General features: G+C 43.3%; 1 protein-coding gene across 1 annotated transcript in view; it reads right to left on the reverse strand.

Annotated features, from left to right (window-relative positions):
- The window catches only part of LOC127575539 (serine/threonine-protein kinase MRCK alpha-like), a 367,516-nt gene that overhangs the window by 46,682 nt on the left and 306,145 nt on the right, over positions 1-14,689 (reverse strand). Inside the window, 6 exon segments of the mRNA XM_052025471.1 lie at positions 2,690-2,771; positions 5,110-5,249; positions 6,256-6,392; positions 7,522-7,627; positions 8,252-8,332; positions 10,299-10,415. Of these exon segments, the coding sequence (XP_051881431.1) occupies positions 2,690-2,771; positions 5,110-5,249; positions 6,256-6,392; positions 7,522-7,627; positions 8,252-8,332; positions 10,299-10,415 (663 nt within the window).

A 14,689-nucleotide genomic window follows, 5' to 3' on the forward strand; every position in this document is an offset into this window, starting at 1 on the left:
TGCCCCCAGCACCCCTGCTTCACTTTATCAGACATGGTCCCTTTGTCCCAGCCACCCCTCTCCACCTCCTCTGCAACTTAAAACTAACTTGCTTCTGCTCTTTGGCAGTTCTGATGGAGCGTTAACTCTGGTTCCCTTTCCACAGATACCGCCCGACCTGCTGAGTGTTTCCAGCTTGAACCAGAAGCTTTCGCCCTCAAAAAGCAATGGAAACCGACACAACTAGAGCCGTCAAGACTGAGCTTTCTGATGAGAAACTGCAATGGAATATCGATATGAGGCAGGTGACTGGAGTATAAGTACAGGTGCCGTTCAGTTGTGATCTAACTGAGAGGGAGAATAAACCTAAGAATGAATGACCTATTGTTGCTCCTATAACCAACATTCATTATGGACAGAAAAAGGGAAATTAGAATTCCGAGACGCTTCCTGTCACCCATACTTTGGATGCAGGCATCACAACATCACAGCCCCAGTGACAGCTGAAAAGCTTCTTTTGCCTCTACAAATTCCACTATTGAAGGTTCTACCTAATATAACTTTGCTTAGAAACAGGACAATGCCCGATGAAGAACGGGGAGACAACTAGCAGCTGTTACTGCTGGGGAACAAGGGTCCTTCAGCAACTGTCCAGCAGACGGCAGAAATGGTGCAACGGAATGGCGCGTTTCACTGTGTGTTTTGATGTACATGTGGCTAATAAAAGATATCTTATCTTAAAGGAAAGAGAAGTTACGAACTGTGGAGCAAAAACTCTTTTAGCAGCAATGACAAAAACCTGTAAGAAGTTTACCTTCCCATTCCTCATGGTAAGAGACATGCAGAGCATCAAAAACACACAGGATAACACTGCTGCCATGCTGAAAGGCTTGGTTTGTAAAGTTTAAACATGATACATGTTATGCAGACAAGACAGGAACTTTACAATCACAAAGCTTCAGTTAACAGGCACTTGTGCATAGGCTGAATACAGAAAGTGCTCCTAGACAGTTCTTTACTGAAACATTGTGTAAAAAAAACAGTAGGATGCAGGAACATGCAACACTAACTGCAGAAGAAATAATTATTTCCAACCAGCTTCAATCAAGTACTTAAGAACAATAAGAGATCAACTCGCACTTCTTCAATTCAAGTCGGCTTTCATACTCTGTTTTACAGATGGAGGATAATGCTTATTGTGAAGACTTTCCACTAGAGCACACTGGTTCTGATCAGATGCACCTAATATCCATCTCTCAGGAGCTCGTACTCTCCAGCCCATCCTATTGGTAGCACGAAGCTGAGCCAGTAGTACCTGCAGTTGTGGCTGGATGTGAACACCAGGCTGGCCTTTCACTCCTGAGTCATATAGCATGTGATTAATGCAGGCTATCAAGGTGAGAGCAGGTGACAGTAAGAGCTGAGGGAATGCCTGTAGCAACAGGTTGGATGGTGGGGCAAGCAGAAGGAAAGAGACCGCAACAACAACAAAGCATCACGGCAGGCTGTGTGTGTGTGTGTGTGTGTGTGTGTGTGTGTGTGTGTACGCGCTTTTCTTTGCAATTTCCCCCCCCATTTGCTTGGAAAATTAATTCATTAGTTTGTGATAACATTAATAATGACTAGCTTTAAGGCCTAAAAACTATATTCTGTTGCCCTAAAGGAAAATGAAAACTCTATACTAATCCACTTAGCTGAGCCAAGGCATTCTCTGAGGTTCCTCTAGTCTGGAGGGCATTAAAGTAGTAGACACCAAACAGGATTGGTGCAGAGAGCAGAGAGAGAGTGTGAGTGAGGGAGAAAGGGTGTGCAGGCATGGAGAGAGAATGCAGACAAAATGAGCAAGGAGCAGACACTGGGAAGGGAAATAAAAGGAACAAAGTAAGAATGAAAGAGATGATGGAGAGAAAGAAAGCTGCGATAAACACACAGGTAGCAATCACATCAGGATAGTGATCAGAGAGGGAGAGTGGAGAGAGAGCAGAGAGAGAGGAGAGGAGGAGGATGAGAGAGACAAAGAGGAGGAAGAGGGAGAGACAAGGAGAGAGGGGGGAGAGGGAGAGAAGGAGGAGAGGGAGAGAAGAAGGAGAGGGAGAGAAGGAGAGGGAGAGGGAGGGAGGGAGAGGGAGAGGGAGAGAAGGAGGAGAGGGAGAGAAGAAGGAGAGGGAGAGGGAGGGAGGGAGAGGGAGAGGGAGAGAAGGAGGAGAGGGAGAGAAGGAGGAGAGGGAGAGAAGAAGGAGAGGGAGGGAGGCACATACAACAAAGGAATGGAGGAGAGAGGCAGGGTATTAATTGCATTTAAAATGAAGGGAAGGGACTGTGAGGCACTGAACTCCTAGGCCAGGGATCTTTGAAGGATCAATAAATTACATCATACCAAATTGGTCCGTTTGGGAACTGCTGGTACTTTCATCGCTGTTTTTTTAATATGTTTGTATTCTTGTTGTGTGTAGGAAATGCACAATGAGAAAGTATCCGTTCAAAAAGAGAAAAATAAACAATTTTAACTGAAACATCAACAAATCTGTGCCTTAAAGAAAACTGCACTGTTTGTAAGCATAACTGTAAAAATATTTGAAAATACCTACAAGGTTTTAAACATCAGTTTAAATATGCCTACGTCAGTGTGGACTCAAAGTTATGTGACCTTCTGATGACAAGATTCCACTGCCTCCCTCCCCCCTCAGGTGAGAACATCTCCACCACTTACCCTGAAGATACAGGGCACATCCTTCCGGTTGGCATGGATAACATCAGAAGCTAACACAGAACTTACTGAAAACTCTTCATCCCTGGAGGAAATTAAAATGAAAATAAAATTTCAATTGGAAACTGCAACAACATTCTGTTCATAGTGAAGTCACACCACTCTGCTGACAAAGTGGTATCTTTTCAGGCTACCAATATGCAAAAGATAAAATGACAAATTTTATCTATGCTTGCTAAGTGCACATTGCTCTACTTCTTTCATTTTGAAGGCTTGGAGAAAAAATAAACCTGACTCAAAATAAATTTAATTGAAATATTACCCATCATGTTATAGTATTTCATCAAGGACTTCTTTGGACATTGTTAAAGATGTTTCCTTGTGGTGGAATCCATAACTAGAGTCCATAAATAATCCGGTAGGGAATTCAAGAGAAAACTGTTTCCTCAGAGTGTGGTTAGAATGTGGAACTTACCACCACAGGGATGTGCCGTAGCAAAGAGCCATGATACATTTAAGAGGAAGTTAGATAAATCATAGAATAGTAGAGTTTGGAAATCAGCCCTTTGGCTCACCATGTCCCTGCTGACCATCCCATTTTCTTTTGTCCCTCTCATATCCCCATCAAGACCCCCCTTCCCCTGCCACTGATTGTCCTACCACCACTTACAGTAGGGGCAATTAGAGTAGCCAATGAACAAACCAGCACATCTTTGGCAAGTGGGAGGAAATCAGAGCACTCAAGGAAAATCCACGCAGTTAACAGGAAGAATGTGCAAATTCCACACACACTAGAAGCAGGTTACGTCATACTAAGCCTGGAACGAAGGAGATTGAGGGGTAACCTGAAAGAGGTATATAAGATCATGAGGACATAGATAGGGTGAAAGGACATCGCCTTTTTCCCAGGGAGAGGGTGCTAAAAACAAGAGGACATAGGTTTAAGATCAGAGGCGAGATATTTCAGGGGACATCAGAGGCAGCTTCTTCACACAAAGGGTGGTGCATATTTGGAATGAGCTGCTGGAAATAGTGGTTGAGGTGGGCACATTAGCAACATTTAAAAGCCATATAGATAAGTACATGGATAGGAGGGGTTTAGAGACCTATGGGCCAAACGCGGACAGATGGAATTAACACGCTGGGCAACACAGTTGGCATGGACGAGTTGGGCTGAAGGGCTTGTTTCCATGCTGTAAGACTCTTTGACTTAGAGGACAAATATAAAATTTATGAATTTCTTTCTTTATATGCCCCCAAAAATGTCAGACATAACTTTAAAGGTAAGAATATCCTTCCAGCATCTCACTGTTGGAGGTCTGTCTGCATTCATGGATGATGCGTATTGGTTTACTAGTTGACCACGGGGACATGGAGATCACAACTGATTCTACCCTCTCCAGATATCACACCAGGAGATGCCCAATTTATTAGATGATGCTCAGAATCCTGGCTGATTTTCCAAAAAGGTCAAGAGCCAACAGACCAACTTTCGTCTACCATCATACTCGAGATCTGCTACAATAATCTGAAAGATTAACTACCTTAAATCTAAGCTTGATCTCCACCTTCCAAAGAGAAACAAACCATTCTTCTGAAGGTCACACAGGTTCAAATCCTGAAGTTTCATTGCAGCTAGATTTAGAGGGGTTTCACAAATGCAGTCCTCTTCAGAGTTTGGAGCAGGTTTCCTAATAACTTCTTAACCCTTCTGTTGTCATCCCCATTGTCAAATAAATGGTCTGCACAGTGGTGCAAACAGTAGAGCCGCTGCCTCGCAGCTCCAGTGAGCCGTGTTTGATCCCGACCTCAGGTGTTATCTGTGTGGAGTTTGCACGTTCTCCCTGTCACCACTAAAGTTTCCTTCTATATCCCAAAGATGTGATGGGTTGGTAGGTTAATTGACTGCTGTAAATTGTCCCTAGCATATAGGTGACTGGTAGAATCTGGAGGGAGTTGATGAGAATGTGGGGAGAATAGGTTACAGGGATAATTAACGCAAGAATGGGATTGGCCTATGAGCTAGCAGAGACTCAATAGGCTGAATGGCCTCCATTGCTGTTGTAAGGGAATACAGAAAATATGAAAGAGAGAAATTTAACCCAAAACAATCACCACTTGGTTGATTGATTAACCCATAATTATATCATATTACTAAATGCAACATGCATCCACATGGAAAATTCTGGAACACTATAAGGTGCATTGTTGAAGTGCTGTTCCTAATTAGCATGGAAACACTGAAAGGTTGCTGTGGGCGAACACACCTGTACACACAGTAAGGACATTTTGGTAACCCAGAATTTGACTGACAGGTAAAGACCCCACCATGTGGGGGAGCGGGGGTGGAATTTGCCTGGAATCCCTTTGGCAACTCAAGGTGCAGGTGACCACACACAAGAGGAAGGGTGACTTGCACAAACCTCATATCAATAACTTGGCTAACCACCACACTCGGCTGTGACGTCTTGCCTTCTGCTATGTCGTACAGGAAGAGTTTGAAATCGCAAACCACAGCCAGTGCCCTCTGCCAGCCTTTCTTCACTCCAGCTGGTTTAGGTACCTAGGAATGAAGCATTTGTATTACTTTCAGAGTTGGGAACGAGGACGTGTGTAAGTATTCCACAGGCCTGCGCAGGGAAGCATTCTGACGTGCACTTGAGAACATAAGAAATTGGCAGGCAGGTCCAAGAAGCATGCCCCGGCACCATGGCTGAAGCGTCCTGGCTAACTCTTTCCAACCACACTTCAGCCTGCTCCTCCGTGCCCAGTTTCTCTGCAGCAATGCCATCTCTTTGGTGAAGCAAATTACTGCAGAAGATAAAAAGCTATCTGTTGTCTTCAATCAAAGTTGGTGTAATTAGCTTTGCACAGATGCTGACTCACATGTATTCACTGCCGCCTAATCAAGATGGCCCTGGCAAGATCCCTAAGGTTTACCCAGAAATGAATTTAGAGTAAAGAGTAGAGAGTAAAGTTAGGGTTGGGATCTAGGTTGTTGAGGCCTGGGGGCCAAACCATTGCCTTAGGTTGCTTGGGAAGGGGGAAGTTCATTTAAACTCACAACTATTTCAAACTTTTTATGAAGCTTTTGATCAATTCTTTTAGGTTGCAGTACTGGTTTCTTTATATCTTGATTGGATGGCACACCACTTTCTTGGTCGCCAAGTGAGAGGTGTGGGTGAGAGTGTTAAATTTCTTTTTAAGTAGCAGAGAGACAAACTGTGCTGTAGCATTTTCAATATCTGTCTACACAGCCAGACAGGACCTCTGGTGTGGACTTTCTCTGAATGATAGGACTTCAAATAAGCAATCGCAGAGCTCACATGGTCCACCAAGGGTCCCGTGCATATCTATAAGTTACGACCCATACTTTCACACACCAACTTCTGTGTCAGAGGCTAAACACTGACGACCCGACACAATAGATTATAGCACACGCATCCATAGATTATTATGAAATGCCAAGTAAAACTTTTTGCAAACTCTTTCCCCATCTGAAGTTTCAATGGGATATGTTTATGGGTGTTCACAAGGACAACAAGACTCGTGTATGGATCCTTCCTTACCCGAACGTGGCCCTCGTAGGCAGTTCCGATTCCTCTCTGTGGGTCTATCCCCAGTGGACCCTTTGTTTGATCGGGTGGGATGGGGCACACAGCCGGTGCTTTGTCTGCGCAGGTCACGTGGCATGAGAAACCACACACTAAGAAAAAATAAAATGACAAGTAATCTCACAATCCCATGACCAAATAATTTTCACTTGCATACAGCACCACAATCATCCATAGAAGCGATTAACAGAGCCCCTTCAGGAAATGTTAGGACAGGTGACCAAAGGATTGTCCAAAGAGGTTTAAGAAGAACCTTAATGTTTGGCAGTGGAGGGTTGGTGGAGCGCAGGGAGAGAGATGGAAAGGGTTAGGAGAGAATGAGAGTCTAGAACCTTGGAAGCTGAAGGCACAGTTGCCACTGCTAATTGTGCAAGAGGCCAAAACTGGAGGAGTGCAGAGGTATGGTGGCGATCACAAGGGAAGGGAAGGTGAGGCCATGGAGGGATTTGTAAACGAGGATGAAAATCTCAAAACTGGTGTGTTGTTGGTTCGAAAGTCAATGTAGGTCAGTGAGTACTAAGGAAATGGGACATGCTGGAGAATCCCAAGCCTCCAATTCCTGCGATATTGTGGAACATTTAACATCTTATTCCCTTAGCATTGGAGCCTTGGCCCAGATTGTTTGCACCCATCCTGAAGTGAGATTTAAACATAAGAACATAAAAAAGCAGCAGCAGTATACCTGGGAACTTCTGCATTTCACTGACCCTGAGTGTAGTCTGCTGGCCCTAGAGGAACACTCCATAGTCGAGAAAGCATCCTAAGAGACTGCAGATGCTGGATTCTGGAGCAACAGAAGAACTCAGCGGGACAGGCAGCATCAATGGTGAGAAGTGGAGAGTCAATGTTTCGGGTCGAGATGTCGACTGCCCACTTCTCTCCAGAGATGCCGCCTGAACTGCCGAGTTCTTCCAGCATCTTGTGAGAAAACATCCTACTCCAGCTTAATTTCTCTCTGGACAGTAACTGACATTTAAAATGATTAGAGTGAATAAACAAACCTCTGAATCAGGAGCACCACAAGGTGTCAGCAAGCAAGGGAAGAGAAGAAAGTCTGTCTACTAGATAGCAACTTATAAGTCAAAGGAAGACAAAGGGTTTCTGCACGTGGCACATTTTAATCACTCGGACATTTCAAAGCATTTTGCGGTCAATCAATTACTTTGGTCGTGCATTCAGTTTCATAATAAATGTTACCAGGTACCCAGTGACTCTCCTTACCTTCACATGTGCAACCTTGGCGTACCAGGCCAACCATCAGAGATGTACACTGATTGCACTTTGTTGGTGTATTAAAAGACTTCACGACAAACTGATGAGCTTTGGGCTATAAAATGGAAAAAAAAGGAAAGAAATATTCATAAAATACGAAGTTATCAAACTTCTAACAGTACTTAATGCTCTCTGGAAGCTACTGAGTAACAGAAACAGATGGTTAATAAATAATCTCATCCTGAAATAATCTGAATGGTGTTATTAAACCCCTTTAGCTCTTACTATAAGATGATTGGTACAATTACAACTGAGGAGGGAGGGGGTTCGTTTTCAACATTTTCTGACTTTCAGAGTGATGTTAGTTTAAAGAACATCAAGGCCAGGAAAAATTGGTGGTTGAATGAATTCCAGACAATGCAACTTTAAAGCAGGAACCAGCATTTTTGCAAAGATTTGGATTTAGCTTTTGTTGCACAGGCTTTGCTTGGCAGAGTTTCTAAGTGCAAAGGTTGTGCATGCATTGCTTAAACTTTGAGTCAAAGGTTCCAATTCTCTGACCTTTGGGAGTAAAAGAGCAGAAACGGTAATCAGAGGAAGCTGCCATGAAAACTTCAGCATGTTCTGAATGACCTAGAGTAAGATCACAGTCTTGAGGTAAATGAGGATAATGCACAGAAAGATGGCAGTGCACCTTTAAATTGTTGAGGCGGATGCATAAAGTTGTAGTGGACCTTACCTTTGGGTTTGAGACTGTGGAACCACTGTATGAGGACCTGATAGTTGGTGTTAGTATTGGACGAGGAGGATGATCTACCCCCTAATAAAATGCAAACATAGTGATTAGATGCAGTGACTAGAAATTTAAACATTGCTGAAACATTCCCCTTCAACTACCTGTTCTTCTAAATTTAAACTACTTCCAATTGGTGAAATCAGCTATGTTAAGAACCCATCAATCAAAATCATTTATCTACTTTCAGTAAATCTGCTTTGGCTCCTAAAAGTAGGTAACATCATTTCTACTGAATTCCTCAGATTTAGACATACAGGTTATGAATGACCTCTCTTACGGAAATTGACTTAACACAAATTCTCCCTTACATTTTTAAAGTATTTTTCAAGCTAATAATAATAATATAAAAAGTTTCATGGTAATTGTTAATGACTGAATATAGTACAGCAATCCCCGTGTTACAAAGGGGTTGCGTTCCTAGAAGACCGTCCATACCATGATTTGCCATAACGCATTGAATCCCATGTTATTAGTGGAGACGTGTTCCAGTAGTAACGTGTCTAATAAGCTGCTGGGGGGCACTTAGGAGATAGCCTTGTCAGTTTCCAAAGCAAATCTCTTAAGTGACCAGCATCTGCGTTTGGAAACACAAGCGACTGCAGATGTTGTAGCAAGCCCCACCTCTTTAGCTATTGCACAAAGTTTTTCCCCAGCATCAAACCTTTGTAAAATATCAAGTTACATCCAGTGAAATCCCTTTACGTGGTCACTTGGGTTTACAATTTGTATTTAAACTTGCTGGCCATGCTTCAGACATCTTCAGGGCAAATAATATGAAAAATAAAACTGCTAGGTAGCAAAATGAACCACATTATCTGCACGTGCAACAAGAAATACGAGTTGAGAAACATAAAAATAATAACATTTGTTGTTTCTTTCACATTTTGTGTTTATTTTTACTCCACATTTATTCTGTAAGAGCAGGTAGTGATTTGTGAATTTGGTAAGGGTGAATTTCCATAACCTGAATGGCTGTAACACAGGGATTGCCTGTTTATATTCCATTAGTGTAAAAATATGGGTAGTGTGAGGGTGATTATTCAATGAAATGAAAGAATTATAGAAAATGGACGTTTCTGACTTAGAGAAATCAGTTTGTGGACAGTTCTCAGAAACGGAACCGTAACAGAACCCAAGGACTGCCTGCATTGCATTTAGATTCTAGCAAATCGTTAAATTGTGTAAAATCTATTTCAAGGTAAAATGTAATGGTACATTCAATAAAACTTACTAGTTTATACAAAATACTTTTACTGCATTGCATCCATCCCACGAGACACAACATATTTTATGTAAGTTACAAAGCAATTTAAAAAAAATTAAAGCTGCAACTTGAAATGACTTTGCCCTCCAAGTGATCTCAGTAGTTGTGCGCCAACAGTTCCCTGGATTTTACATTTCCTCTGAACTGAGGGACTGAGCAAGGAACCGAACATCAGAAGTACACACCTTCTGAAGAATACCCAAGGTCTGCCAACTTTAATTTCTTTTCCCGTCACAGACTACTGAAAACAATAGCCACAGGCTGTAGTGTAGGTGGGTGGAAAAGAGTGGCAGAACAAACACAGTAAACCTGCAAATGCTCAACTTGGGGTTTAGAAATTTGTTGATTATATAAGAAGTGAAGCCTGGCGGAGTCATGGTACTCCCGTTAGAGAAAAAAATGCATTAGGACATAATGGTGTGAGTATTGCTTTCGGAACAGTGTGTTCTTTCTCACACAACTCACCGAGTGAGATCTAAGCAAACGCCAAAATTCCCTCTGTTGGGGCTTGGAGCTGAGAAAGAGAAAAGGTGAAGGGTTCTTTTTTCCCCCAGAGGCACCAGATGCCTTCTGGCTGTGAGGAACAGTGGCTGAGGGCTGGGATCGAGTTGCATGCCTTTCCATTCTCAGCTACAATAGCCTCTCATCCCAGGTAAAAGCTCAGGCAGTAGAAAATAGAAGAGCAACACTTTCTTTTAGATAAAGGCAAGATTTCCATGCACTGACCTCCACAGGCTCAATGTCACTTGCTGTCGATGGTGACCGAGAACGAGAATGTACCTGTGATTTCACCTCTTCGCCAGAAGGAGAATTGGAAAGGTTGAAATTCTCAATGGAATCAATCTATGAAAAGAAATCCTGTTAATTCATATGCATGCTGATGACCCAGATTCCTGCAAACTTCCTAGCATTCATTTTCCAAAACTTAAATAGAATGATCCATGCAGAGGTATGAGAATGATTTGGTTGCATCATGATCTGGTACGGCAATTCGAATGTGCAGGAACGTAAGAAGCTGCAGGGAGTAGTGGACTCAGCCCAATACATCCCTCCCCACCATCGGCAGTATCTACAGGTGCTGCTACCTCAAGAAGGCAACATCAATTGTCAAAGATCCCCACCATCCACGACCACTTTGATCACACTGCAATAAAACAGACTTTGTGTTTTTTTGTTCTAATTGTTCTTTCTTGTAAAAATTGTGTATGATTTATGTGTTTTTGTGAATGCTGCTTATGTGATGCTCTGTGCCTGTGATGCTGCTGCAAGCAAGCTTTTCATTGCACCTGTGCACACATGTACACATGACACATGACACTGTGCACATGACAATAAACTCGACCTTGATTCTTCTCCCCATCACTTGTTGTTCATGGTCTATGTGCATAGACCAAGGAGGGCAACCCCTTTCCTTTCCTCATTGGTGATCCTGACTTATAGTCCCTTCTGAATGAGCTTGAGAAGCTACTGTGTGAGGAAATCACAGGTGTATCTCAGCCCTCACAATCCACTTTGAAGCTGCACAGACCTATACCTATGTGAGCACATCAATAGCATGTGGTAAAGAAATCCAGAGTAAGTAGCTTGCTCTTGAATCTCTTAGTCATTGAAACCTTTTCTCTTTAAAGTGGGCAGCTCTTTTATAATGTAACAGATGAGTCTTCCACTAGAAACAATCCTGTTTCTCTCTCCACAGATGCTCTCTAATCTGCTGTTTCCAGCACTTTTTTGATTTTCAATTACTTTATAAAATCTTGCTTTGCAACTTTCTACATTGCTATATTATGCAATTAACTGGCCATAATCAGACACTAGTACAGCACAGTCTATCCCGATTTAACTCAATTAACTTGAATTACCTGTTAATTTAAATGATTAAAAAAAAACACTTCTGTGCAGCTGGCAAGGCCATTAATTCATTCTCCAATGATTTTTACCCTTGTGAAGGTGGTGGGGAGCTGCCTCTTGAACCACTGCTGGTGTAACGAGGGTGATTGCCATGTTTATGGGGAATGGGTTCCAGGATATTTACCTCGTATTGAAGAAAGAATAGTGGGTGCAAATCAGGATGGTGTGTGACTGTGCAAGGAACAATTGCCTTTCTGTTCTATTTATTTTCCTACTTTAAACTGAGGGAATATTTTTCCAAGCAATAAGTGATTTTGATTAACATTAGTGAAGTACAAGTATGAACCCTGAGACATCAGAAGTGATGGAACTCGTGATCTGAGGTCATCACATAAAAATCACTCCTGCTGTAACACAGCAGTATTGTTAATCTGAAGATCCCACAACTTCCAGAGTGTTAGTAATATTTGCTTTATTATAATTCTCAGTAGCATCTCGTAGAATGATAGACCCACTCAGCACGGAAACAGGCCAGAAGGCCCTTTGAGCCCGCGCCAATCACAAAGCACCCACTTATACCGATTTTATTCTCACCACATTCCCATTGACTACTCACTCACCTACAGACTCGGGGCAAATTACAGCGGCCAATTAACCTATCAACCTGCACATGGTTGAGATGTGGGAGGAAAGTGGAGAACCCGGAGGAACCCATGCAGGGAGAACGTGCAAACTGCACACAGACAGCACTGGGGATCAGGACTGAACCCGGGTCAGTGGAGCTGTGAGGCAGCAGGTCCACTAGTGGTGCCACTTACTGCCCTGTCGTTCCATATGGTGGGGTAATGTTTCTATGGGACTAATGGATCTAGTGGTTATTCACTATGTTGAAGCTTATTCAGCAAGAGCAGCAGTAAGACTGACTGTGGATGGCAGCATTGGGATATTTAGGCATTCCTCTGAATGTCCGATGTTACTGGAATATTAACCCAATAGCTCTTACATTTTAAAGGCATGATACTAATTATTATGGAAGTTTATGTTCTGCATTAAAATATTCAGCTACCACAGCCCGGACTTTTGAACCTAAAGCGTACATGGATGAGCAGTAAACAACAGCTGCAGCTTTTGTCAAGCAGCTTGGTGCTAAAATGGTGCAGGTCATCCCTGCATAACATTCCCCAGGTCCCCACCACCCCACCCTAGCTTCCATTCAAATGCCACATGCAGAGGTTCAACTCCAGCTTTACCAGACCAAGCTCCTCTTGTTTACATAGCACCCCAAAGACCACTGTTACATTCTCAAACAGCAGCCCGTCGTTCTGCAAGGAGAAGCCATAGTTGACGGCAGGAGTGAAATAGCAAAGGATAAATGCCAAAAACAAATTGTGAAAAGTTCAACTGACCCCGAAACTTCACGGTTGGTAATTCTGACGTTAAGCTGAATGGTAAGTGACAGAAACATTACAGTGGGTAATGAATGAGTCTATATTCTGCTGCATTTCACTGAAAGGCCAAGTCATTGGTGAAATGACAGATGTCAACTGATGCCCTAATATCCTGCAGGAACACGTCACCCAACGTTCTGATATCCTGGGATACTGTCTTACTGGTACTCTGACATCCTGGGATACTGCCTCACAGGTGCTCTGCTACCCACATGGCATTGACGCTCCAACCTGTCCAAGGACATTGTGGGCGGTGTTCTGATATGTCGAGGGACACACCAACATCTGATACCTTGAAAGATAATGTCACTGTTCCACTGACAGCCTGCGGGACAGTGTCGCTGGTGCACGGATGTCAGGAGGGACACTGTTGGTGGGACTCTGAAATCTCAGGCACTGATATTCTAGGGGAATGTGACCAGTGCACTGACATCCCGAGGAACAGCGGTGGTGGTACTGCTCTGATATCTCGAGGACAGCCTTATTGGTACTTTGATATCCCGAGGGACTGTTCCGCTGCCACTTTAATATTGCAAGGGACCGTGTCAGTGGTGTTTTGATATCTCAAGGACAGTTCTACTTATGCTCTGGTACCTAGAGTGTTGAGGATGTATTGATATTCTGAGGGACCACACAAGTGCTGTACTGTTCCGAGGGATAGCATCACTGGCATTTTGATATCCTGAGAGACTGTTTCACTGTTGCTTTGATATTGTGAGGGACCATGACTGGTGCTCTTACACCTCAAGGACAGTGTCACTGGTGCTCTGACATCCCGTGGACAGTGAATGATGTAGCTTGGAAATGTTTGAGATCTGCAAATTCAGGGCCAGCTTTTGAAAGAGACCAGCGCCCAAGGAGCACTTCCTTCCGCAAAGGATTTGCAGCACAGATCACATTACAGAGAATGTTGCAGCATTAAAGCAGAACTTTCATTCCAACTGGGTTATGCTCCACATGAATTTCCTTTTCCCCTTAATCAGACTCTGTCAACATTTATTTTCTCCCGACATACTATCCACTCTTAAAAGAATACTCTCTGCACCCACCACCTCACCTGGACAACGATGTTTCCTTTGAATTCCTTATTGTATTGATTATTATATTGATCATACTTATGGCCCTGATTTTGGACACACACAAGTGAATGTCTTCTCAATGTTGACACGAAAGAACTCTTTCTTCCTCCCCACTCCTTTGTCTTCCCTTATTCCTATGGCTCCCTTCCCCGCCTTGATGACCTGCCCATCTCCTCTCCTCCCCTCCCCCATCCTTTATTCCATGGTCCACTGCCCCCTCCTACCGGCTTCCTCCTCCTCCAGCCCTTTGCCTCTTCTACCTTTCAGCTTATTACATCTTCCCGCCCCTCCCCCACCCACCTACCTCCCCCCCTCACCTGGACTCACCTGTCCCCTACCTGCCTTGTGCTCCTCCCCCTCCCCCCACCTTCCTATTCTGGCTTCTGCCCCCTTCCTCTCCAGTCCTGATGAAGGGTCTCGGCCCGAAACGTCGACTGTTTATTTCCCTCCATGGATGCTGCCTGACCTGCTGAGATCCTCCAGCACTTTTTGTGTATTGCTCCAGATTCCAGCATCTGCAGAATTTTTTGTGTCTTTCATAACTTTGAAGAGCTATATCCATAAGGTCACCTTTAATCCTAGGTTTTCTAAAAGCCCAGTCTGCTCAGTCCTTTCTAATAGACATAATCTCTCAATTCAGGTACATCCCTGTAATTTTGTTCCATATTTTCTCAAGAGCTTCTATATCCTTTATAAGGGTTGTATGTATCATATAAATGACCAGGCACAGACTCAGGACTGT

Source organism: Pristis pectinata, chromosome 10 (genome assembly GCF_009764475.1).
Source record: "Pristis pectinata isolate sPriPec2 chromosome 10, sPriPec2.1.pri, whole genome shotgun sequence".
NCBI lineage: Eukaryota > Metazoa > Chordata > Chondrichthyes > Rhinopristiformes > Pristidae > Pristis > Pristis pectinata.